Consider the following 24,746-nt stretch of genomic DNA (forward strand, 5'->3'; position numbering starts at 1 on the left):
TGGTTTTATTTTTCTATTCGGGATTTACATTTTTATCCATTTTCTAGCAGAGAGAGTTGATCTGGCCATATCGTATAACAGAGTATATTATAAATCATGATAATTAAAACGGTGTCATATTCAGGATAAGAAAGAAATATAAATGAATGGCAAAGACTGGAGATCCCAGAAACTTTAGATAAGGTATCATACAAAAGAGACTTCACAAATCAGGAGGGGTAAATGGGAAGGTTGTGCAACAGTGGGGCTGGGCTAACTGCAATAAAAAAATAAAAAAGGGGGATTTACATCTAATCTCGTACGCCAAGATAAATAAATTTAAAAAAAATCCAGAGCTACATAGAAAGCAACCAGATTATAGGAAAAAAGTTGTTTACAGATCTGCGAGAGAAATGTTAATTTTCTCAGCCTTGGAACAATAAAGCTTTATTGTTTATTGCTTTATTGTTTAATTGAATTATCTACCAGCTAAAGACATCTGTGTAATGAAACAACAGTGTCGAATTAGAGAAAAAAATGGCAGGTTGACAAAAATGTCTCCAAGCAGTGTGGCTGACAAATGTGACTATCTGTAGTATGTCCAGAGCTGGTCCGGATCTGCCAGAGAGACACCACCACCGTCCCAACAGATACAGGACGGCTCTGAACAGACCATGCACACCGGAGAAATGAAAAAGGAAAACCAAGTGAAGACACGGAGAAGTGTTTCGCCTCTTTTACATTCAGAGAGGCAGTGTGGCGTGTCAAGAAGAACACAGGCTATTAGAAGAGGCGGCTGGATTTGAATCCGGGTTCAGCCACTCACTAAGCTCTGTGCCAGGCTCTTACCCCAGTGCTCTTTGCAAAATGGAAGCATCCTCATACCGGCCCAAGGGCTTTGTGCAAGGCTTATGGTTGTGACCGGCACATCACAGGACTTGGTAAATGTTGGTTTTCTACTCCTTGAAGCTTTTCCAAACAGAACTTTGAAAAGCACCATAAAAGAAAAGAGGCAGTACGGGACTTTCATGCTCCTTCTAAGGACTTGTTATTCCTTCTGAATCTGAGCCTCACTGGTGAGACTCCAGTCGCCGGCTGTTCAGATCCCTCATGCACTGGGTTGGGGCTTTCCTGTATTTCAAATAATCCCCAATAAAGAGCTTTCAAAGTTGCAGAAACTCAACCAAAGCACTAGAGGGCACCCGAGCCACGCGCTAGGCTGGAGCCCCGTGTCGGGGGAGGCAGGTTTGAGAGCGGTTTCCTCGGGGAAAGCTGCTGCTAAGCCGGAGGCATCTAGGACTCTGGTCCCTCGGGGAGGTTAGACCTGCCGCCTGCCCCTCGGGTCCAAGGCCAGTCTCTGCAAGACCGAGGACACCGACAGAGCTGGGCAAGTGCCACAGGAGGCAGGGAGGGCCGGGAGACCTTCAGCCCTGATCCAAGAGGCAGAGACAGACAGACAGACAGACAGAGATGCCTCTGTCCTCGTGGGGAGAGCCACAGCTTGGGCCATTTGCCTGGCGCTGGCCCTGCAGGGGCAGGATTTCTGGAGAGGGCGACCAGGGTCTCTAATCCACCCTCCCATCTGTCTGGGACACGGAGATGCTTGTCTTATTAAATATGAATTAAACAGAGTGGCTGGGAATAACGAAGGGGACTGTAGTCCCTGCCAAGATTCGTTAGGACAATAAAAACTATTTTGAAAAGTTCCAGGGATTCCTAGCATTCGGATTAAACCGGAGGAGTGGTGGAGATCCAGAGTCGATTTGCAGGAAACCTGGTCACTTTCTACCCTGGCGCCCGCGGAACTAGTGAAGGATGTGGGGTGTGCTCACAATCTGCCCTTTCTGTCTCCACCTGCGCTCCGGGCCCGGAGCTACGGCGGGGTTTCCTGAGCTAAGCAAGGCAGCAGCGCACTTGTTGGGTCAGGGCTGTCCTTGGGGAGGTCGGTCCTGGGGAAGAAGGGGAAGAGCATTGAAAAGCAAGTCAGTTTCACCGGCAGGACCTCACAAAGTAGGTCACCCCGGCTTTCCACTGGCCAAGGGAGGCTGGCATCCCATTAACCTCAATCGGGCAGGCTCAGTGACGAGGGGCAGGGCTCTTTCTGCAAAACAAAACTTGGCTGCGTGGAGGCTTCCTCATTTGACTTCCTAATGAGATCTGGAAGAGGAATGGGGGTGCTGGGGTCCGGGAAAATCAAAGGAGAACTCCTCTCCCTTACCAAGCTGGTAGCACTAAGCGGCGAGGGATGCGGTGTTCGGGCCGTCCGAGTGTTTGCCAGCGATTAATTCTGTTCCACTGGGGTCTCAGCAAGTCTGAGGGATGGGCGAAGGGTAAGAAGGTGTCCCCAAGTTTTTTGGTGGGTCCCCCCCAATTTTTCAGAAAGTCTCTCCCATCTTTGCCAAAAAAGGCAAAACAAACAAACAAACAAAAAACCATCACAAACTTCATGGACTCTTTCATCTCCTTCTTAGAGCCACTGCTTGGTCTCCCTTCGTGCACAGCAAACCGCACAGAAGCCCTGTCTATACGCGCTCCCTCCATGAACTCACTTTCTGTTCACATTTCACCTGCTCGAGGCCTCCGGCCGTTGGCAGCGGGAAGGGTTCTCAGTAACGTCACTGGTGTTCGTCATGTTGATCCATCCAAGCAGCACTGGGCAGCCCTCGGCTTACTTGACCTCTCAGGCACCGGGGGCAGCTGCCCGCTCTCTCCTCGAACACTTTCTTCCCTTGGTTCCCCTCCGATACCAAGCTTTCTTCCCCAATCCTCTTGCTCCACCTTTTCTGTTTCCTTCCTTTGCCGGCAAGTCCTCTTCTGCATTAAATGTCGGAGCTCCTTGGAACTTAGCCTTAAACCTTGGACTTAGGCTCTCTGTCATCCGTGCCCTTGGCATTGATCGTCTACTGCTCCTCGATGGCTCGTGGTTTTATGCGTCAGTGCAGAATTCTCCCGGTTAACGGGTAACGCCTCCAGCTGGACACCTGAAGCCTCCGCCAACGTATCGCATCCAGAACTGAGCTCCTGGCCTTTCCCACTGAACTTCATTTACTATTCGAAACCTTTTAAGTGGTCGCGCCAACTTATTAATTTAGGTCTCCCTGCCTCTCTCACCCTCCCTACCCAGTCTATCACGGCAGCCTATGGGGTTCTCCTACACATTTCTGAGATCTCTGCACCTGTCCCATCTCCACCACCACCACCCTTGTCAAGGTCACTGTGACTTCTCTCTTCTCTTGCTTCTTGTTCTTAACCTTTTCATATTGGAGCCAGAGTGTTATTATTATTATTTTTTAAAGAGATTCTATTTATTCATGAGAGACAGAGAGAGAGAGAGAGAGAGAGAGAGAAAGAGAAGCAGGCTCCATGCAGGGAGCCCAACGTGGGACTCAATCCCGGGTCTCCAGGATCATGCCCTGGACTGAAGGTGGCGTCAAACCGCTGAGCCACCCGGGCTTCCCTTATTATTATTTTCTAATGCAGATGTGATCGTGTTGGCGGCCTGCTTAAAACCTTTCAATGATTTCCCATTACTCTTAATGTAAAAATCAAAATCCCTAATGTTGCATGACTTGGCTCCACACCAAGCTCACCTGTGATCTCTGGACCTACTTCTACCACAACTGCTTAGTACCCTAAGTATGCTGATCCCTCCTCAGGGTCTTTATACATGACGGTCTCTCTGGACTTTCTAGAATATTCTCCCCTTGCTTTGCTTTTTTACCTAGTCCACTCCTATTGATTCCTTAACTCTTAGCTCAACTGCCATCCCTGAAGGATGCTTTCTCTGACTTTCAGGCTGGGTCAGGGTCCCCTTCACACACTCTCATGGCACCTTCTATCGTTACTTCACAGACACATCACATTTGTCATCATCTGGTTAATGTCCCTCACTAAACCGTGAGTTCATGAGAAACTCTGCACTGCTCACCGCTGTATTCCCAAGTACCTTTGACAGTACTGCCCTTTAGAGACCCACCATAAATGTTTGTTGAGGCAATGAAATGCTTCAGTCATCCTTGACAGAAGGACACAAGTGAAAGTCAAGGTTCTGTTTTGTTTTGGGGCAGGAGTCAGACAGTTTGTTGTGGTCACGCTATTTATGTCATGCTGGCCCAAAGTCTGACTAGCAGATACGTGGGTCTTGATTGATCTAAAAACTGGACACAGAATGAATTGTTACTTAATTGGAGGGATGATGTCAGAAGTGAAGGGCAGAGGTAGCGGAAACAGCTGGATATGGCTGGAGTTCTAGTTCCTCCACGGGTGGAGCTGGATGCTGAGGTTGGCCCCGCCATGGAACCTCTGAGCCTCAGTCTTATCTGTGAAGTGAGGCTCAAAATCCCTACCCTGTGGGTTAGTATGAAGATGAAGTGGGATGAGGGACATAAGTGCCTAGCAGGGTACCTGGCACACAGTAGGTGCTCAAGACAAAAGGTCAGCTCTCTGCTTTCTTCTTTCCTCTCTTCCCTCTTTCCTCTCTCCTTCTGGAAGCACCTTGCTTTGTCATTTGCATCTTCCTAAACCCAGGCTCCTTAAGGGAAAACTGGGCTCAGGGCTCCTTAGTGGTGTCTACGTGGGCATCTACAAACCTGGCTCAGATGCCCCCAACCCCTCCCAGGCCTGAGCCTCTTCCTGCTTAGAAAGCCAAGGTGAGGACCCCTTTACCTACAGGTTTTGGGAGTTGGGAGCAGCTGAGGAGCAAACAGGTTTCACGGTGGGGCTTTTTTCTGATTGATGTTGATCAGGTTAAGGGGGCTCAGGGCCTCTATGAATTCACATCAGTGGGCTTTGGTGGGACAGGCCTGAGACAGGCAAATGCCCACCTAGCAGGGGAGAGCCCAGGGCAGCTGGCCTTGCCACTGTTGCTTCTCTCTGGAGGGAAAGGCACTCCCAGGGCTGGGCACGTTTTCAGTGGAGATCTCCCTCAGAGGAGATCACAGTAAGCTGGAAAAGGCCTCTGTGCAGCCGGCTGGGCTGCCTGGGTCAGCTGTCCAGGTGTGGGCCTCTCTCCTCAGGTGTCCACGTAGGGCCTTAGTTCTGCCCAGATCTGGGCCTCTCCAGGGCAAGGAGCATCCTTCTAGACCCAGCCCTGTGACACCTCCTGAACAAGGCCTTCATGACCTCTCCCTAGCCCTCAGCTGGGTTGTGCCCCTTCTCTGGTCTTCTGGAACCACTTATATCCTCATCGTAACATTTATCCCCTTGCAGTGTACAGGGCTACCATGATGCTGTTATATATATTCTGTATATATGGTGCCACCTGAACGTGTGCAAAGGGCAGCTCTGGAGTGGAAGGACTCTGGTTTTGGTCTGTAACCCCCTCACCCCCACCCCCGGCCAGGCATTCCAAAGGGTGGGGATTGGCACATAGTGGGGGGATGGACCATTAATTTCATTAATTTGCTGAATGTTAAACAGGTGGGCACCAGGGGCCCGGCACGGCAACAGCTTCCCTGCTCCCAGCTAGCTGGTCATGGGCGAGAGCTCCTCCTCCCTCTGCTCCTGCTGCCTCATCCTGTGCTTCCCTTCCTATCATTTTGAATTTGCCTTTTCTCCCATTGAGCAGACTCAACATTGCCCGTGTTGTCACTGTCTTCAATCCCATCATTAGTGGGTGTAGACTATTCCAGAGAAGGGACGGCCAAGCCATTCTTCCTAAACCATGTCCACGTGGCTGGCAAGAACTTTGCTCCAGATCTTGCATCCTTAAAGGATGAGTGAAACTAGAGCTCACTCAAGGAAGTGCGCAGGATTCAGGGCAGCCAGAGTGAGGTGTGGAGTCGGGAGAGGCAAGACATGAGCCCTAAGCAAAAGGGGGCAGGGGCTGGGGTAGGTTGGGCTCACGGTGGCCTCATAAAATGATCCTGGAGACTAAGGGAGGTCACGAGGGGATTCTCTGGAGAGGAGGACACAATCAGATTTGGATTCTTAAAAGATCACTCCAATGACGGTGTCATGGGGGATCAGATGGGAGAAAGCACCGAAGAGGGCAGAGTTGAAGCGGTGCAGGTGAGAGCACGCTGGTTGGCACTAACAGTGGGAGAATGGCCAGACTGATTTGTGAGATATCAAGAGGGCAGGGTCCACAGGGCTTAGTGATGGGTTCCATTTTGGATAAGAGAGTTCAAGGTAGGTCCATGTGCGCCATCTACAGAGAGGTGTCCAAGAAGCCGGTGGGTGGAAGGGCATGGCTGGGGTCTGTTTGCTACTTACACATTGAGAGGCTGCCAGGCTGGCCACTGAGCTTTGGCTTTGATGACGGTGAGGACCTCATCACTCTGCAAAAAAAAAGGGACCACAGATATTTAGTGAGGGGAGCCAGGCTCCCGGGAACAAGAGAGGTTTGACATGGTGACACCGTCCATCCCCACTCCCTTACCTGCTGCTGAGGCTTTACCTGCCCAGGTGTGGAGCCATCCCTCCCCAGGGTAGGGAAGCCCTAGGACCTCGCCAATCCCAGGGGAAGGGCTGCAGGGCCACCGTGACTGGTGTGTGCTGCATTCTGTTGGGCCCACTGAGCCACGCTTTGGTTTCTAGCTCGGTCCTCCGCTTCCCTACCGTAGCCAGGGCTCTGACCCGGACTCTGCTTTGGATGGCCAGGCTTCTAGATTGTGCCCAGCCTGGAGGGCAGGTCATGCGTTCCGTGTTCAGGCATTGGCTATGTGAGGAGCTGCAGGGTAGCCAACCCCTGCTCCAGAGGATTGTCATTCCCGATGCCTCACAGGCTGTTGAGACCCAGGCACCTGGTCAGACTCTCCTGGACCAGGAGGTCAGAACAAAGTCTGTGGCCAACACCCCTTGTGCCACTCATATTATTCTGCTCTATTCTGCTTTGGGCAGTGTGTAGCATGGGCACTTAAAATAGTTATTTGAGGAAGAATGTGATAACATTTTGAAGGAAAGCACTAAGTTAGTCATCATCGGGGGGCAAAAATCAGAACTTAGTTGATTTTGCTTAACTTGGCAGTTTGGTTTTTATTTTCAATTACACATTGGGTCAGAGAAGGAGCATAATCTTTTCAAGGCCTAAGACTTCCACAGGCCCAAATTTGGCTTCCCTGGAGTGGATTCAGCTCGTCCTGGATCTCCCCTATACCTGGCTGGGCCCAGTGGTGCTCAGACACCACTATCCACAGTGCCCAGAAAAGCCTAGAATATCACTAGCGGAGGAAGGGAGAACTTTGGTGCCGAGGAACAGGCCCCTGAGTTCCAGGGGGGCAGAGACTTGCTTGGCTGGCTTACTTACAGCTCCACCCTCATCTTTACAGCCAGGGCTGGCCTAAGTGCCTAGAACATACTGAGGGGGAACTGGTGAACTTCTTAATTGGTGGGTACCATGCCCCGAAGACCTCACAGCCCTGAGGAAACTGGAAGGAGGTCAGCGCTGTCCCCGGGCTCAGGCCCAAGGATTATAAAAAGCCTTCTGGAGCACCTCGCCTGCATCCCATTGTGTGGTGGGCCTTCAGGAGGACAGGAGCTCAGCTGGATCCAGCTCAGCCTGGGCACCCACAGATGGTCTTGGGGCCAAGCTGGCAGAGACAACGGCCTCTTGAGCTCAGGCTTCCCTGATTATTCCCTCTTCCGGTCAGAAGGAAGAATCTTTGGATGCAAGGACACCCCCACATTCACATGGCTGCAAGGAGCGCATTCCGAAGTCCCAACTGGGTGCTTTCCATGTCTCATGGGAGACTTGCTTAGTTGTTGGGAATGTATCCCTCACTCATTTCTCATAAGTATCTGGTGAGTGGCTGTGAGAGGTTGTCTAGCGTGAAGTCACACATGAGACTCAACGCATCTCCGAATGCCAGCGCTGGACATCCCGTGACCTGGTTCCCTGCATCATCTCGGAGGTCGGTGTCCCTGGCTGAGCGCCGCCCCTGGCCCTGGAGGTTGAAAGCACATCCACCTCATGCCTCCATTGCATCTCCCGCCCCTCCCAGGTCGGGCTCCAAGATGCACCACGCTCACTGTCTGCAAGTCCTGAGCCCTTCCACGGCCTGCACGCCTTCTTGCTCCCCGCAATGCACCCTCCACGTTGGCTGCAAGTCCGAGCACCCCCATCCCCTACCTTAGCCCACAACTTCCACGATACTTTCTTAACGCCCGAGTCTTCCTACATGGCCTTCGTGATCTAGCCCTGCTGTACTTCTTCCCCTTTGCTTTTACATATACAGAATATTGCATAAGCCGAACTGTACATGCTTACTGTAGACAAATTTAGCATCCCAGAAGCACACAATGTGAATGCTGAGCGCATTCCACCCTAGCATCTTCCCTGCCTTCCGCCTCCTTCTCCAGAATGTTACAGTTTAGTGTGTACTGTTCCAGACCTTTTACTATGCATATGCAACTACGTGTGTGTGTGTGTGTGTGTGTGTGTGTATACATTAGACAGAGCTCAAAAACTGCATCATACCGAATATCTTATTCTGCACCATGATTTAAAATTTTTCCCTTACTATATCATCGGGAACTTTCCACGTCAGTGGACACTACATCATTGCAATCCTTTTGTTGAATTTTAGTGTTGGAGATCTTCAAATTGTGGTAAACCAAGTCAAGACGTATGAAAGAGAAACCCGAGATATGAGATCCAAGTAACGAGATAGTGTCTGATGACAATCCCTTTGCCGTTGAAGAACAACTTTACTAAGAAGTGAAATCAATGTGGGTGGAGTTAAGATGGCCACCAAGCTAGCTGGCCCTACAGATTTACCTTGCATGATAATTAAAACTTGGCTTTCAGGTCCCAGCTAATGACATATTGATTTCACTTTTGCAGTATATAACTCAACAAAAAATTGTTTGGGCCTTCCATTACTGTTTACTTACGGTGATGAAATTCCACCTGTAATTTTTATTTTTTTTACTTTTAATTTTTTTTTCCACCTGTAATTTTTAGAGCTACGGAGGCTCCAAGGATGGTGGATCCTCGTGTGCGGGCATTAGAACAGCTTCTTGCTGTAAAGTGTTTCATCTCATGGTTGCATGCCGTCTGCATCTACTTGTTTATGATCATTTGTGTTATTCAATCAAATGAGAATGTAGGAGCATGACGGAAAAATTACTTAAAAAGCTAATAATTTCTGAAGCATTGAAATTCTTTGGTAGAACCTAAATTCTGCAGGATTGGAGAATGTCTGGCTTGCTTGTTCATGGCCACCTCCAGTGCTATGGATACTCAGAAAATTGTTGGAAAAGCAAAGCCTTTGATGTATATGTCAGATTCCATAGCACGGATAGTCTGTAATTCACTTAACCAGCATTTTTGGTGGATATTTGTTTCCATACACGATGCTATGATGAACACTTGCATATACATTTGTTTACAAACCCAAGGCTTCCTGTGTTACAGATTGCCAGGAATGCTGAAAAGATGAAGCAAATTTGTAATTTTGGTAGGACCTACCAAACTGTGCTCCAAAAATCTGTGCCCATTTTCACCCCCCACAAGAATGTGCCCATGTTGCCACAACTTCGGGCACACTGAATACTATCAAACTTTTTAGTATTTACTGAACCAGCCGGCAGGAGAGTAGCGTGTTTGAGAGCACAGGCTCTAGAATCACACCTGAGTTCCAATCTGGACTGTACCATTAGCTAGCGCTGTGTCCTCTGGGAAGTCTCTTGACCTCTCTTAGTTTTCTCATCTGTGAAGTGGGATTTAAAAAGAATCTCTACGGGGGCACCTGGGTGGCATATGCATCCGACTCTTGGTTCTGGCTCAGGTTGTGATCTCGGGGTTGTGAGATCGAGCCCTGTGTTGGGCTCTGCGTTCAGTGGGGAGTCTGCTGAGATTCTTTCTCTCCCTCTGCTCCTGACCCCCTCTCTAAAATAAATAAATCTTAAAAAAAAAAAAAAAGTAAAAAAGAGTCTCTACCATGTGGGGTTGTTGGGGGATAAAATGACATAGTTCACATACTGTGCTAATACAGTGCCCGAATAAGCACATATTAGCTACTCGTCTTACTCTCATTTACATTCAGGCCAAGATGGTATTAGAATCAATTTGCACTGCTTGAGCACAGATTGTGAAGCACACAGTTGCATCTACAAACCCACAAAGCCTCGGGAGAACACTCCCTGACTTAACGCCAAGCGCTGAGGCTCAGGGAGCATATGATGGGAGGTTTATGGAGCTGGCTTGAGTCTTGGATGGGGCCGCTGGGGGGGCAGGGCATCTTCCATTCTGGAGAATGAAGGACTTAAAGTCAGAGTAAGCAATCCAAACTTTAGACCTAAATGAAAAGCTGTTTTAACAAGTCTCTAAGGCACAGAAAGGATCTTTCAAGAATCCTTAGAGCCCTTATACATCTCCCATAGGACTCTTTCAAACCAAGTATTTCAGGGTATTCACAGTTCATGCCTCTTCTCGATGACATTAGCACTTTTCCAAAATATGCCAATTAAAATAAAAAGCCCCAAAGAAGCCACAGGTCACTCATGTCCATCTTCATGGAGATGAGTTTTTCATTTTGCTTTTGGTAAATATACTGTGACGATGCAGCTGTACGCAGACTTCATAGCTACTGACACCAACTGGGAAGCACACAGCCCCCAAGAGGCCACAGGCTGGAGGAAGGAGGGCCGTGTGGGGTGAATACAGGCCTGGGATGGGTTGGAGGTGGAAATCACGTCGGTATTAGGAGATGCCAAGGCTGAGCAGAGCAGAGAGTAAGAATGTGGGTCCGCGGGGATTGGGCGGGGACTGGTGTTAGAATCAACCTCACCCAACACTGACCCTCCCAGGCCCTCCAGAGCCAGCACTCAACACAGGGGGGCTCTGGGCATCTCAGCCCTGCCCACGGTGAAGGGCCAGAGTGTGTCACTGCCTCCCGGCCTTGTTCCTCACCTCCTCTCTGGTCTCGGTGCCTGGGTCTACCCGAACCTTCACCTCCCAGTCCTGAACCACAACCTCTTTCCTCATCCTAAGGCCCCCTTTGTCTGCCGGCAGCACGGAGCATGTCTACCCTAGACCTACAATCTGGGGGTCAGCCTGGACAACCTGCCTCCTCCCTGCAGGAAGAGAAGTGGGGTGCAATCCACAGTCAGAGGGGGAAAGCGATCAAAGCAAGTAGAAACAACAATAATAACAACAATGCTCGTTTTTCAGCATGAGCATGGCTGCCCCTGGTCCACAGTTTTCTCCAAAGACCCTTGCCTTGAGGCACAGGGTCACCCAGACCCCTCCGTGAGGGCTGTGCCTGGCATCTCATGTAAAGACTCTGGCGAACGGTGCTTGGCTCCATTATTTGCTTCTCTCCTTTCCCAGAATTCCCACTTATCACCCATAAAAAATATCAACCGTGATGACTTCCATGTCTGAAGGGAACTTTTTCATCCCTTGGTGGGTGTCCTGGTGATGAGCAGTAGGAAATGAGCCATTTTATGAGGTGATAATGGAGCTATAAGCATCTTTAAAATCAATTGTGCCCAACGTCATAGTTTCCCATGGTTTCGACAGGCTCTGGGTTTATTGGGTCATAAATAAAAACAGATGGTTCATATTGATGGTGCGCTATGGCTTGCCCGTGGTCTCATGTGGTCTACGCTGCAGAACTCTGAGGTAGGCAGGCAAATGGTTCCCATTTTTCAGATGAAGTCACTGAGATGCCTCCCTCCTCGATGCTGCCCTGGTCAAGGGCAGTGACCTCACCGCTGCCAAGGGGTATGGTGCCCAGCTCCTAGCTTCCGTGACTCCTCAGCAGCGTTCGACACAGTTGGTCATTCCCTCTGCCTTGAAGCACTTTCTACCTGGCTCTGGCACCTGCTGCCTCTCCATCTCTTCTCACCACACTGACCACTAGCCTTGGGGATGCTTCTCCATCCTGCCGGGTTCAAGCCCTTGATCCTCTTCCACATTGCCGTCATTTCAGCTTGTCTCAGGCCTATATACCGCTATATATACAGTGATGGCGACTGAAGTTCAATCTTCTGCCTTCTATATCAACTGTTTAACCTCTTCATCTGGACACGAGTTGGTGTCTCAAACTCAACATGTCTGAAATCAAACTCTCTCCTAGCCTGGCCACCCCCCTTCTCAGCCCACTCAGTAGCAGGGCTATCCTTCTACTTTCCGCCATCCCATCAACTCCACTTCTAAAATGTATTTGTGAGCTCACCACTGTCCATCACCCCTAGCTTGAGAGCATGCTCTCTCTCCCCCCCCCCCCCAAAAAAAAGCAAACCCTTGCTGGCTCCTCAACCCAGCATGCCCCCATCACTATCTGATTATGTTTTCCTCATCACATTGGGTCACTGTCCAATATACTGTGGATTTTGCTTGCTTATTGATTGATTGAGAGAGAGAGAGAGAGAGAGAGAAAAAGAGTGTGAGCAGTGGGAGGGGGAGAGGGAGATGGAGAGAGAGAATCCTAAGCAAGCTCCACTTTCAGTGTGGAGTCCCATGCGGGGCTCAATCTCATGACCCAGAGATCATGACCTGAGCCAAAAGGAAGGGTCAGACAGTTGACCAATGGAGCCACCCTGGTGCCCCTGCTTATTTACTTTTTACGGTCTGTCTCTCCCCGCTAGACAGGGCCCCCCCTGTGGACAAGGGCTTTCGTCTGTTTTGCTCCGTGCGGAACTATCAGTATTTAGGACGTGCTTGGAGCCTGCCCAAGCAATATCTGTAGAATGACCGAGAGGCTGGAACAGGAAGGGCTGGCGTCCCCCGAGCCTCGGTCAGCCCGGGTCAAGCGAGCCTCAGAGATCTCAGCCCTGAGCTGGCGGGCGCTGGCAGGTGGTGCGGGGTGCCAGGCACCCAGCTCTGCTGGAACTGCCTGAGCTGGAGGGAGAGGGAAGGGCCAGGACGCAGGGGCCACTCCAGGAACCCTGGTCTGCGCTCGGGAGTTCTGGGTCGGCCTCGGGGGGATACCCAGGGACACGGGCCGGTGGCCGTAAGGGCCACAGGAGGCCTCATCCCCGGGAAGCATCGCAGGCCCCCGTCTGATCAGCTATTTCAAAGCCAGAGAAGGTCTCTGAAGCCCATTAACAGACCTGCCAGAAGATGCTGTGGTTGCACAGAAGCATTTCAAATTCCATTTCTTTTTAGTTCTTTTCAAACATAGCCTGTAATTCCGATGGGAAAATTGCATCATGCCCGGAGATGACAATTTTCCCGCGAGACGGTTCTGTGCGAGCGGCGTGGCACTCCCGGAGCGGGAGACCAGAGCCCGGCAGAGCCCGGGCCAGCGCCACCGCTCCTCGCCCGCGTGTGACCTGGCGGGTGGGCGCCCGGGGGACCCGAGAGCCCGGCCTCCCTTTCGTGCGCTTCCATCGGCCGCAGGCGTCGACTTAGCTTGTCCTTTGGTGACCGGAGTGTCAATCCTGGCTTTCACCTCATTTTCCGGACTTTTTCATTTTGTCCTTTGTGATGCTCCTGCGAGTCGGCCCCGGGAGGGAGGGAGCTGGGGGGCCAAGGGGGTGGCCTGTCTCTCCAGCCCACCCGGCCCTCTCGACCTGCTGCCCAGGCCCCCTTGCCCCCCTGCCCCCCCTGCCCCCCTGTCTCCAGCGATCCGGAAAACTAAGTAGCAAGGGGGCCGGGCCGGGCGAGCTCCCGACGACACGCGGGGCAGGACCTGCCAGGGAGGCCCGGCGTCGGGCTGGAGACCAGACCCGAAGGGCAGCGCCCCGCCCGTCCTGGGGGAGCCCCGCAGAGCTCTTCAAGGCACAGCACTGGGCGCCCCTCGGGCCCTGCCTGTCTCCCCCACCCCCCTTCCTCTGAGGACAGCTCCTGGCCGGGTCTGGTCCCAGAAGTGGGCGGTAGAGCGGGGGTGGGGACGGTGTCTTCCCTTCGCCTGGCACTGGCTTGGGTTGCAGGCGTGTGCAGGGGACGCCCGAGGGACGGCCAGTGGGTGAGTTCATCAGGTGACTGATCAGTGACAAGCTAGAGGAAGCCTGTGGCCCGCGTGGCCCTCCCCGGGGTCTGAGGGCCCTTGTGAGCGCAGTGGGACCAGGATGCCACCGCAGGGTCTGCAAACAGGACAGTGTGACCCGACGCACGTGCTCAGAGGGCCCTGCTGCCTGCTGCCGCGGGAGGGTAACCACTAGTGGGGCGGGGGGGCGTGCTCTGGAGCAGGAGAGAGCGATGGGATCCCGGGAGACAGTGGGTGCAGGGCATTATTTTAGAGGGAGACGCAAAAGGACCTGCTGACGGATGGGGGTGTAAAACAGAGGGGTCAAGGCTGACTCCAAGGGGGGGTGTCTTGGCGGCGGCTGGATAGATGAGGCTGGAGTTCAAGGGACACGTCCAAGCTGGAGATAGAAATTTGAAAGCCCTCAGCGTATAGATAGTAAAGTCACAGGACAGAGAACCTGGGGACTGGGAGGACAGAGAAGGCGGGGACAGCAGAGAGCCTAACAGGACAGCTAGAGAGGCGGGAGGCACTAGGATGTGCCCCAGGGCACATCTGCGAAGCCCTTGTGCTGCCCCCCCCCATGCCCCTACTACATTCCTGGCCCCCTGCTGCCCCTGCCATCCCCGCTGTCCCCTGCTGTCCCCGCTGTCCCCTGCTGACCCCCGTCCCCCTGCCATCCCCACTGTCCCCCTGCTGCCTCACTGCTGCTGTCCCCTACTTGCTCGCTGCTGCCACCGCTGCCCCGCCGGTCATTTGCTGAAAATGCAAAACCAAGGCAGGGTTGGGAAAGCTGGGCGGTGAGGTGGGTGGAGGCCCGGAGCGGGCAGGAGCAGCAGGGTCACGTGGTCACTCTTTAAAAGGTGAGTGACACTCAGGCACGTGTGATGTGGAAGGTATAACCTCCTCCAGAAAGAGAGGCTGCTGCTGCAGGGCGAGGGGGCGCCCTTCCTGGAGTGGGGTCCTGATCCCGACCGGGTGGAGGCGCGGCCCTGCCTGAGCCGCAGGAGGGAAGAGCAAGGGCTGGTGCGGTGGCAGCCTCCAGTGAGCCGAGGCTATGGGCGTGGGGGGCAGAGGATGGGGGGCAGCAGCTTGGGGGGACAGTGGCTGGGGGGACAGCGGCTGGGGGAGCAGCGGCTGCAGGGACAGAGGATAGGGGGACAGCAGCTGGGGGGGACAGTGGCTGGGGGAAGTAGCGACTAGGGGGGACAGAGGACGGGGGGGACAGTGGATGAGCAAGCAGTGTCTGGGGGGGACAGTGGCTGGGGAGAGCAGTGGCTGGAGGGCAGCGGATCCGGGGTGGGCCAGCAGCTCAGGGCGGGGGGCAATGGCTGGGGATGGCAGTGGATGGGGAGGCAGAGGCTCAGGGAGGGCAGATGATGGGGGAGCAGCAGGTCTGGGAGGGGGGCCAAGGCTGAGGGTGGCAGCGGATGGGGGGACCCGCACCTTGGTGGCTGCAGACAGAGCCCCAAACAAGCTGGAAGCCAAGCCTGCCTTCCCCAGCGGGAGGCCCACCTGCACGACCGCAGCTACCCTGTGCCATGCTCCCATGGGTGCTCTGGGACTGCAAAGGTGCGGGCTTGCAGAGGAGGTGGGGAGGTGAGGGCGCTGGGCGGCCCCCCCCCGAAACCGCTCGGGTGTTCTGACATTCGTGCCGGTGCGCGTGAGCAAGGACAGGTAGACACTCTGTCTAAGGAGAATGACCTCACCTATTAAAATAAGGTCTTTAAAAAAAAAAAAAACCAACATAACCATATTATAGGATGTTAGAAAAAGAGAGGGTGTGTGTGAGAGATGCAAAAAAGAAATATCCATTATTCCACCGTCCCTACCAGCAGCTACTATCAATTCATCATTACATTTGTATGTTTTCATCACATAGTTGAAATCTGAGCTGATTGCCACACACACACACACACACACACACACACATTTTCTTTACCCTTACCATTTCTTTGCACAATAGTAGCTAGATTATTATACAAATAGATGATTACACAAATTGTCTGTATCCTGCTTTCTAATTTACTATATTTCAGAGATGATCTTATTTGTGATATAGCTGCTTTAATGATGACTTCAAAGACCACAGAGCAGGGGCGTCTAGGTGGCATTGTCAGTTAAGGGACTGACTCTTGGTTTCTTTTTTTTTAAAAAATATTTAATTTATTTATTCATGAGAGACACACACACAGAGAGAGGCAGAGACACAGGCAGAGGGAGAAGCAGGCTCCATGCAGGGAGCCCGACGTGGGACTCGATCCCAGGTCTCCAGGATCACGCCCTGGGCCGAAGGCAGGCGCTAAACTGCTGAGCCACCCAGAGATCCCCTGATTCTTGGTTTCAATTCAGGTTGAGATCTCAGGGCCATGAGATCAAGCCTGGCATTGGCCCCAAGCTCAGCGCAGAGTCTGCTTAAGACGCTCTTCCTCTCCCTCTCCCCACTGCCCACACGTGTTTCTCTCTCCCGAAAATAAACAAAACAAAATAAAATAAAATACTATAGAGCAAAGTAAAAAAAAAAAGACACAAAAGCATATATGTGTGTGTTTTTACACTGCTCCATGGTCTTTGGGTTCATCATTAAAAGAGCTGTGTCACTAATGAGATGATCTCTAAAATTTAGAGGGCTTCTAAAGTAGAGAGCAAGGTAGAAGCTTCGGGTACCATCCTGTCAGCTTGTTTTGTTGGGTCCTTAAATATCATAACATTTCACTTCGTCTCCCTTCATCCACTGATTTCCAGAAAAAGCTTTCAGATTATTAAGTAATGAAGCTGCAAATGACCTGGTCGGTGGAGAAATAGGTGTGCCTTAAGGTGCGTGCTCAGCCCCGTTAGCATCAAATAAGGTTCCAGAAAGGCTGCTTTCTTAAATAGTGCTATTTAAATGCAAAGGAACAGCTTCAATAAGCTGTAAAACCTTAACCCTTCTCATTCCTGAGAACCTCCCGGCCTGTCCCATGTCATCACAGAGGTTCAGGGACATTGGGGAGGTAACAGGCGAGGCTGTGCCTTGCGGCTGACACTAGAGGGGTGTCCCTACCTCAGGGATGTAAGAGCTGGCCTCTGCCAGGCTTCCCATGGTAAGGGCAGTTTCCCTGCCTGTGAAGATGAGCTCCTGGCCCCACGGACAGGAGTTAAAGAGCAGCGTGGTTCACGTCTTGGCTCAGCCACTTACATGCTGTGCACGTTTGGGGAAATCGCTTGTCCTCTCTGAGCAGATTCCACATGCATAAAACACGGATTTAGTGAGCTCCTTTTATGGGTCAGAGACTATGTTGGGCACAGGGCATAGGGCAGTGGACAGGTGACACAGCCCCAGCTCTTGTGGGCAGAGTAGATTAATAATAATACCCGAGGATTGAGGGAGATGGGGTAAGGGAAGGGCCAGGAGGATGGCCATGGACGATAGCCGTGATTACCTAGTTACACCCCCACGTCTCCACCTCCCTTCCTTCTGTGTAACTGTCCACTTATAGCCACTTATCTCTGTCCCCTCAAGCAACTCTTCCTCTGAAAGGCCTAATTCTTTTTGAGTAGAAGCTTATATATTTAAGGTGTACGACACCATGTTTTGACATATATATACAGGCCGACCCTGGAGATGCCGTGGGTTCAGTCCCAGACCACTACAATAAAGCCTACTGGGGGGGTGTCAGATGAAGTTTTTGCTTTCCCAGTGCATTTAAAAGTTATGTTTACACCACACTGAAGTGTGGTGAGGGTGCAATGGCATTATGTCCAAATAACCTAACAATGTGCATAATCAAAACATACTTTATTGCCAAAAAATGCTAACCATCCTCTGAGCTTCCCGAGAGTCACAATCACTGATCACCCTAACAGGCATAATTGTAGTGAAAACGTTTGGAGAGAATGACCAAAAAGTTACCAAAAAGAGACTGACCCAAAAGTGACACAGAGACACAAGCTGAGCAATTGCCACCGGAAAAGTGATGCTGAAAGAGTTGCTCAATGCAGGGCTGCCCCAAAACTTCAATTTGTAAAAAAAAAAAAAAAAAAAATTCAGTTTCTGGGAAGCACAGTAAAGTGAAGTGCAATAAAACGAGGCATGCCTGCACACAGTAACATGGCTACTGCTCTCAAGCTCATTAACTTATTCATCTCTTCACATAGTTGCCTTTTTGTGTGTGTGGTAAAGGCACTAGAAATCTACTCTCTTAGCAAATTTCTGGTATAAAATACAGTATTTTATCTTATTTATTGTTATTTTTAAGGATTTATTTATTTATTTGAGAGTGAGGGAGAGGGAGCACCAGTGTGTGTGTGGAGGGGCAGAGAGAGAGGGGGATAATCTCAAGCAGACTCCCCTCGGAGCATGAGGTTGGATGTGGGGCTCCATCTCCCGTCCCTGAGATCACGACCTGAGCCAAAATCCAGGGTCAGATGCTTACCTGACTGAGCTACCCAGGTGCCCCCCAATACAGTATTTTAAACATAGTCATGGTGCTGGACATTAGATCTCTAGACCTCGTCATCCTACATCACTGTAACTTTGGACCCTTTGTCCAACATCTTCCATTCCATCTCTGATGCCCCCGGATTGTCTTTTTCCATCACCTCAAGCATGTGGCATTATTATTATTTGCATGATTATTTGTTCACTTGCGTGTCTTTCCCACCAGAGGTATCCAGCAAAGCACCCATCTCATAGTAGGTGCTTAGTCAAATATACTGAATGTCCAGTAAATGAAAGCTTTTATTCTCCCCAATTTTTCTCTTTATTTGAAGATCACATCACCTAGCAGTGCCAGGCAATTTCAGCAGCCAAGATGTGTTCGTGTTTGTCCCACTGCTGCTCTGTACAACTTTACTGTGGACCGTGATGGGCCTAGATCCCTCTTCAGCTGCTGGGAAAGCTGCAGAAATGCGGCCCTCAGTTATCAGTTCTTTTGGGGGAAGTGCATTGGCTGGATAAAACCGCCTCGTGTGATCTTGGCAGAGGCCTTCTTTGGGTTTGCAACATAGCTCAGCCTCTCCCTCTGCTCATCCCTGCCTGCAGCAGCCCTCCCTACCCCCCGACCCCCTTGCCACCCCAGGTGTGGTTCCCAGGAGCTTTCCCTAACTTCATGCGTGCCAATCTGGACTCTGCCCACTGCCCAGAGAATCCAGCTGCTACAGTTAGTGCAAAAAAAAAAAAAAAAAAAAAAAAGCAGAGTTGGCACATCAATGACATTCTCGCCGGGTTAAGATCAAATGATGCGTGAGCTGTCAGTGGTCGGAGAGGTTAGTTAGGCCAAGGGACAGGCACAGCCAACTCTGAAGGACCCTGTCAGGGCAGCCAGCATCAAATCTGGATTGTGAGCCGTCAATTTCAACAAAACAGCATCACCCACCATGTTCGAGCAATGTTCCTAATTAGCATTTTAAAAGGTTTGTAGTTTGTGTTCGTATTATTATCCTTATTTTGCTTTTATGGTCATATGAGAGCTATAAGCATAAAGAGTTAATATCCCGTTATCTTTGCATACATTTAAATAATATGATAATGAAAATAATTACAACTCAACCCTGGGGGTTTGTGAGCTTACACATGCCCTTTAAAAAAGGTCCATACATTACTTGGGTTTGGGAATGATCTAATTTTGCAAGAGCTTGGTACGAAGAGCTTGGGTTTTAGAGGCTCTGTGGCTTAACCATGCAACCTTAGACACGTTATTTAATTCTTTGAGCCTTGATTTTCTCGTTCTGTAGAGCGGTCTAATGATAATGACCTTCCAGGCTTGCTGCAAGATATAAATGAGCTACAAAGGAATGCAGAATGCTTGCACAGTTCCTGACACACAGTAAGTGCTCAGTAAATGGCAGCAGGCAGGAGAGGCTTAACCAGGAGAGAATGTACCTTTCTCCCGGCCTGGAGAAGCCCTGCTGTCTGCAACCATCCTTGAAAGATAGCAGGAGGATGGAGTTTTATTTTTATTTTTAATATTTTTATTTTTAAAAGATGTTATTTATTTATTCATGAGAGACACAGAGAGAGAGAGAGAGAGGCAGAGACACAGGCAGAGGGAGAAGCAGGCTCCCTGCAGGGGAACCCGATGTGGGACTTGATCCCAGGACCCCAGGATCACGACCTGAGCTAGAGGCAGACGCTCAACCACTGAGCCACCCCGGCGTCCATGGAGGATGGCGTTTTAGGTAAGTTACTTCTGACAGGGGGTCAGAGTTCAATTTGCTTCAGAGTACAAGCAAGCAAGCAAGCAACCAGACATGAAAGTCCCAAGGCACTCAAAAGCGAAAGGTTAAAAATAGAAAACTCAAAAGAGCGATGGCCTAAATTTAAATTCAGAGAATTTTACGCTCAAGGATCATTCAGTAAATATCCCCAAGGTAGGCTGACCAGTGCCCCCACCCCAGATGTCCATGTTCTAATCCCTGGAACCTGCGAATGTTACCTTATGACCAGAAGGACTTGGCAGATGTTATTTTAAGGATCCCGAGATAGGGAGACTGTCCTGGATTACTCAGGAGGCTTGCAATATAAGTGTCCTTGTAAGAAGGAGGCGCAGGTTTGACTATGGAAGATGAAGGCAGCGTGAGGATGGAAGCAGAGGTTGGAGTGATGAGGCCACAAGCTACGGAATGCCGGCAGCCGCTGACATTCTGGAAGAGGCAAAAAGCCTTCTAGAGCCTCCTGAAGGAACCAGCCTGGCTCTCTCTTGATGTTAGCCCTGTAAGACCCATTTTGGAGTTCTGATCTCTACAAGTAAAGGAAATATATTTATCCTGTCTTAAAAATACTTAATCTGTGCTAATTTGTTGGAACAGTAATAGGAACTCATACTCTTCCTATAGACCGTACTTGCCCCCCTCCTTTTTTAAAAAATATTTTATTTATTCATGAGACACAGAGACAGCAGCAGAGATACAGGGAGAGAGAGAAGCAGGCTTCCTGCAGGGAGCCTGATGCGGGACTCGATCCTGGGACCCCAGGATCACGACCTGAACTGAAAGGCAGACGCTCAGTGGGTCTAGTGAAGATGTGGTAATTAAGACCAGTTATTAGAAGGGAGGAAAGGAAGGAATAGCACCGAGTCCCAAGAGCTGATCTGAGTCCTGTCCCTCCAGCTGTGTGGCCTCAGGCCAATCGGTCAGCTTCTTGGAGCCTCCTTGTCTCCATCTCTACAATGACACTCAAGTTAAGCCATAGGCCCCTTGTGAGGATTACATGCTAGTACACTTTTTGTACCATAAAACTATGTGAACTCTTTTCATTATCATTATAATTACCTTTTTAAAAAAAATTTCAAGTTGAATATTGTAATCAAGATGCTACCTCTGAGAAGACGCCTGATGGTACATAAAATGTCTGTCTGAGGCGACTCCATGGACATGTGACCCAGGCATGACTATTCCATGTTTTGGAGCATAAAGCTGAAAAATTTCAATTCTTGGACCTGTGTGTAGTTCCCACTGAATTGCGTTAAATTTCACTCAAGGCCTCCCAGCAATTCCTTATTTTTCCAACCCAGGCGGAGAGCCTATCGTCACTTGGACTTCTCTTTGATGAGATGTTGGTTTTCTAAAAAAGAGAATATCAATAATCCAATCACCTCTAACTACTGGGTAATTTTCCTGGACTTGAAGCTTCCTGAAATAAAAATCATGGGGAGAATCTGTGCTTGAAGAGATCACAATAAAAATGACTGATTTTTCAAACTCAAGACTGTTCACATGTCTCTGGTCTGTCTTCGTTGGCACAATCTTTCAAAGCAAAAGGAAGAAAATAAACACCTTCAAAGTTTGAGGTTGGATCCTATCAACAATATTTTCCCCCAATTTGTAATTCAATTGAGCATTTCCCTACTCAGGTAGTAAGGAAAGAATTGCTGTTTTGATTGAAACTATGTGTAGTTTGAGTTTTTTTTTTTTTTTTAGAAAACATTTTTATGATGGATGGATTTTTTTCTTATTACAAAAATATGCTCATTGTGGAACATTCAGAAAATTGAGATAGGCAAAAAGAATAATATGGAGTCAACTTGTAATCCCACCACCCACAGCTCGCCACTGTTACTGTTTCCATTTTATTTTATTTATTTTTTAAAACTGTTTCCATTTTAAACTGAAAAAGCATACTTCCATGCCTGAGTGTGACACATGTGGAATCACCAAAGCAGCTAATTCCAAGGATAATAGGAGCCTGGATTCTCTATTCCTCTACATGGTCAGGCCCCACAGTGAGGGAGGGGAGTTGGCCCAGGAAGTCTGAGAAATCACAGGCAACACCTTCTGCCCTCACGTGAGTGCCTGGGCCTTCTAACTGCCTCCTGCCTCCAGGGCTCCTCTCCTGCTCCCACTCCAGTCCCTCGTGGGGACCTTTCTAGAGCATACATTGGAACGGCCCACTCCGCTTCTTGAACTCCTTCCTTTGGCTTTAGGGATAATGTCCGAATTTTTTTAGCATGGAACCCAAAGCTCAAGCTTCGGGCCTGCCTGCCCCTCCAGCTTCGTATCGCCCCCCCACCCCCCACCACCTTCACCTTCATCACCAACCCGGCCACCAAGTATTGGCTGTGGTCTCCGTGTGAGGTTCCACCTCAGCTCATCTGCACGCCAGCAGTCCTCTAAGGTGGGGTTTATGGATGAGGCTTGAAGAAACCCAAAGATTCAGTCCCCTGCATGTGGCTAATAGACAAAGGGGCCAGAACCCGAGCTCGGTGTTCTCCGATGGCAAAGCATCAGCATTAGGATACCCACATCCCTACTGCACTACCTGAAGTTTCTTGAACCAGAAATGCTTTTTACAAGCTACTGTTCCTTTGCATAAGCCACGATCTCCCTAGGGTGCCTCTTCGCTCTTTCTCACCCACCTATTGCCTCCTTATCTTTCAGGATGCTGCTCAAGTCTTTGGTTTGGCGTAGCTGCCCCTCCTCTGTGCAGACAAGGTACCTCAAATTTTTTTTAAAGATTTTATTTATTTATTCATGACAGACACAGAGAGAGGCAGAGACACAGGTAGAGGGACAAGCAGGCTCCCTGTGGGGAGCCCGACGTGGGACTCGATCCCAGGACACTAGCATGACGGCTTGAGTTGGAGGCAGACGCTCAACCACTGAGCCACCCAGGTGCCCCCAAGGTACCCCAATGTTGACCTTGGTCATGGGATCCACCTTACTGAACTGTAGTTACCCTTTTACAGGCATGTATTCCCGCCCCCCCAGGTGTGAGTGCCTCAATGTGGGGGGTTGTGTCTCATTCACCTCTCTCTCCCTCTTTCCCACTGGCTGGCACAGGATTTGGGAGATAATAAAGACATGTTTGTTTAATAAATGAATGAATGCGCAGCAGCTCTTATAGACTTCAAATAGGTTTCAACTGATCAAAACTTGATTTGCTTATAACGTTCGTGCCAGAAGTAGCTCAGAGAAATAAGGAAAATGAAACCCAGAATTCTTCGCCACCACGTCCCTTGCCAGGCTGGAGCCAGATGAAAGAGCCCATCATTTGTAACTAACTGCTGATCCTCCGCGGGGCGGAGGGAGCTGGACTCCCTGACCTTTCCTTGCTGTGTTTAACTCTCGACACTTGGTCATTTTGTCATCAGGATAAGGTCCAGTGGCAGGTGAAGGGTAAGAGAATATGCCACCCCCAAATATGCCTCTTTGGCACGAAGATTATTTTGAGAAACTGCAGACACAGAAGAAGCACTGAAAATAGAATAAAAGTTACCCTTTTGCAAAGGAAAATTACATTTAGAGAGGGGACCTGTGCCAGCAAGAGAGCTATTACTAGAGATCGTATTTTCATCTAAGAGACATATCTGCATTGCAAGGCAAATTTTGTTTATCATATATTTCCTCTTCTCACCTTCTTGTGCTTGCCTTCCTCCCCTCTGAAGCCCCAGGCCCTTATTCCTTTCCTTAGCTTCAAGATGGTCTATAAGCCTCAATGACCCGGCTGCCTTTTGACATAATATATATGTAATTAATTTTTTTTTTTTACTCTTGTGAATCTTCCTTTTATTACCGGGGTGGGTGGGAATGTCTTAGTCAAGAACCTAAATGGGTAGAGGAAAATCATTTTTCCTTCCTGACACTGGGGACCTGGCTTTGGAAATTCTTGAGAGGCAAGGAGCAGAGGCAGGAGGGAGAAAACTATGTCCAGTGAACTACATTTCAGGAGTAGTTCAGGCAGTCCCTGCCTCAGGGAGGCAGGGAGGTAGGGAATGCGGGTTGAGGTGCAAGGGTGGACACAGGATTGGGGGGCCTTCTGCTCAGTTTCATGTTCACAAAAGCCTCAGATTAAAATCTGGTATGATTCCAGAGGTCACAGAGATACACCAAACAGGGCTGAATGAAGAAGTGCATCTTACTTACATCCTTTAACACATCCTGCTCCTGGCCAACCCCACCTCTGGTGAAGTATAAATCTTGTAAATGATCTTGAGATGGGCACAATTTTATTGTCTTATATATATTTTGTTATAGCATTACCTCAATATACTAGTCAATCCTTAGTATAGCATTTCCTTCCACTTTTTAATATGCTGCAAACTTAAAAAAAAAGGTGGGGTAGCTTGACTTCTGAGAAGCCCAGGTTGTGTTGTAGGATCTGAGCGAGACCCCTACTCCTTGGGCAGAAGCTGGTTTGCTTTTTGGAGACAAGTAAAGGGGTGGGTGGTACTGTGGTGTTGGGAGCTCACTTATCTGGCTCACCTGAGCTGACTGGAGCCACCTCTTCTCAACTCTGTTCAGTGACATCATGTTAGTAGCTTGCAATTGGCCATGGTGGGAGTATTTACGTGATAGAAATTGGTAAACACTACAAACCAAGGCCTTTCTTCCTTTCTTTCTTTTCTTTCTTTCTTTCTTTCTTTCTTTCTTTCTTTCTTTCTTTCTTTCGATCTGATGGTTAAACACTTACTAGTCTATCACTGGTGGTGGGAA

The 24,746-nt window shown here is 49.7% G+C and overlaps 1 protein-coding gene across 4 annotated transcripts in view; it reads right to left on the bottom strand.

Annotated features, from left to right (window-relative positions):
- Positions 1 to 24,746, bottom strand: part of SPON1 (spondin 1) — a 251,436-nt gene that overhangs the window by 20,228 nt on the left and 206,462 nt on the right. For all 4 annotated transcript variants that reach the window (XR_005983970.1, XR_005983969.1, XM_041730694.1 and 1 more), the window contains exon 7: positions 6,193 to 6,257. Coding sequence is in view for 2 of the 4 variants with exons in the window: in XM_041730694.1 (XP_041586628.1) it covers positions 6,193 to 6,257 (65 nt within the window). In the remaining 2 variants the exon portion in view is untranslated. The remainder of the gene's footprint in view (positions 1 to 6,192; positions 6,258 to 24,746) is intronic.

Source organism: Vulpes lagopus, chromosome 15 (genome assembly GCF_018345385.1).
Source record: "Vulpes lagopus strain Blue_001 chromosome 15, ASM1834538v1, whole genome shotgun sequence".
NCBI lineage: Eukaryota > Metazoa > Chordata > Mammalia > Carnivora > Canidae > Vulpes > Vulpes lagopus.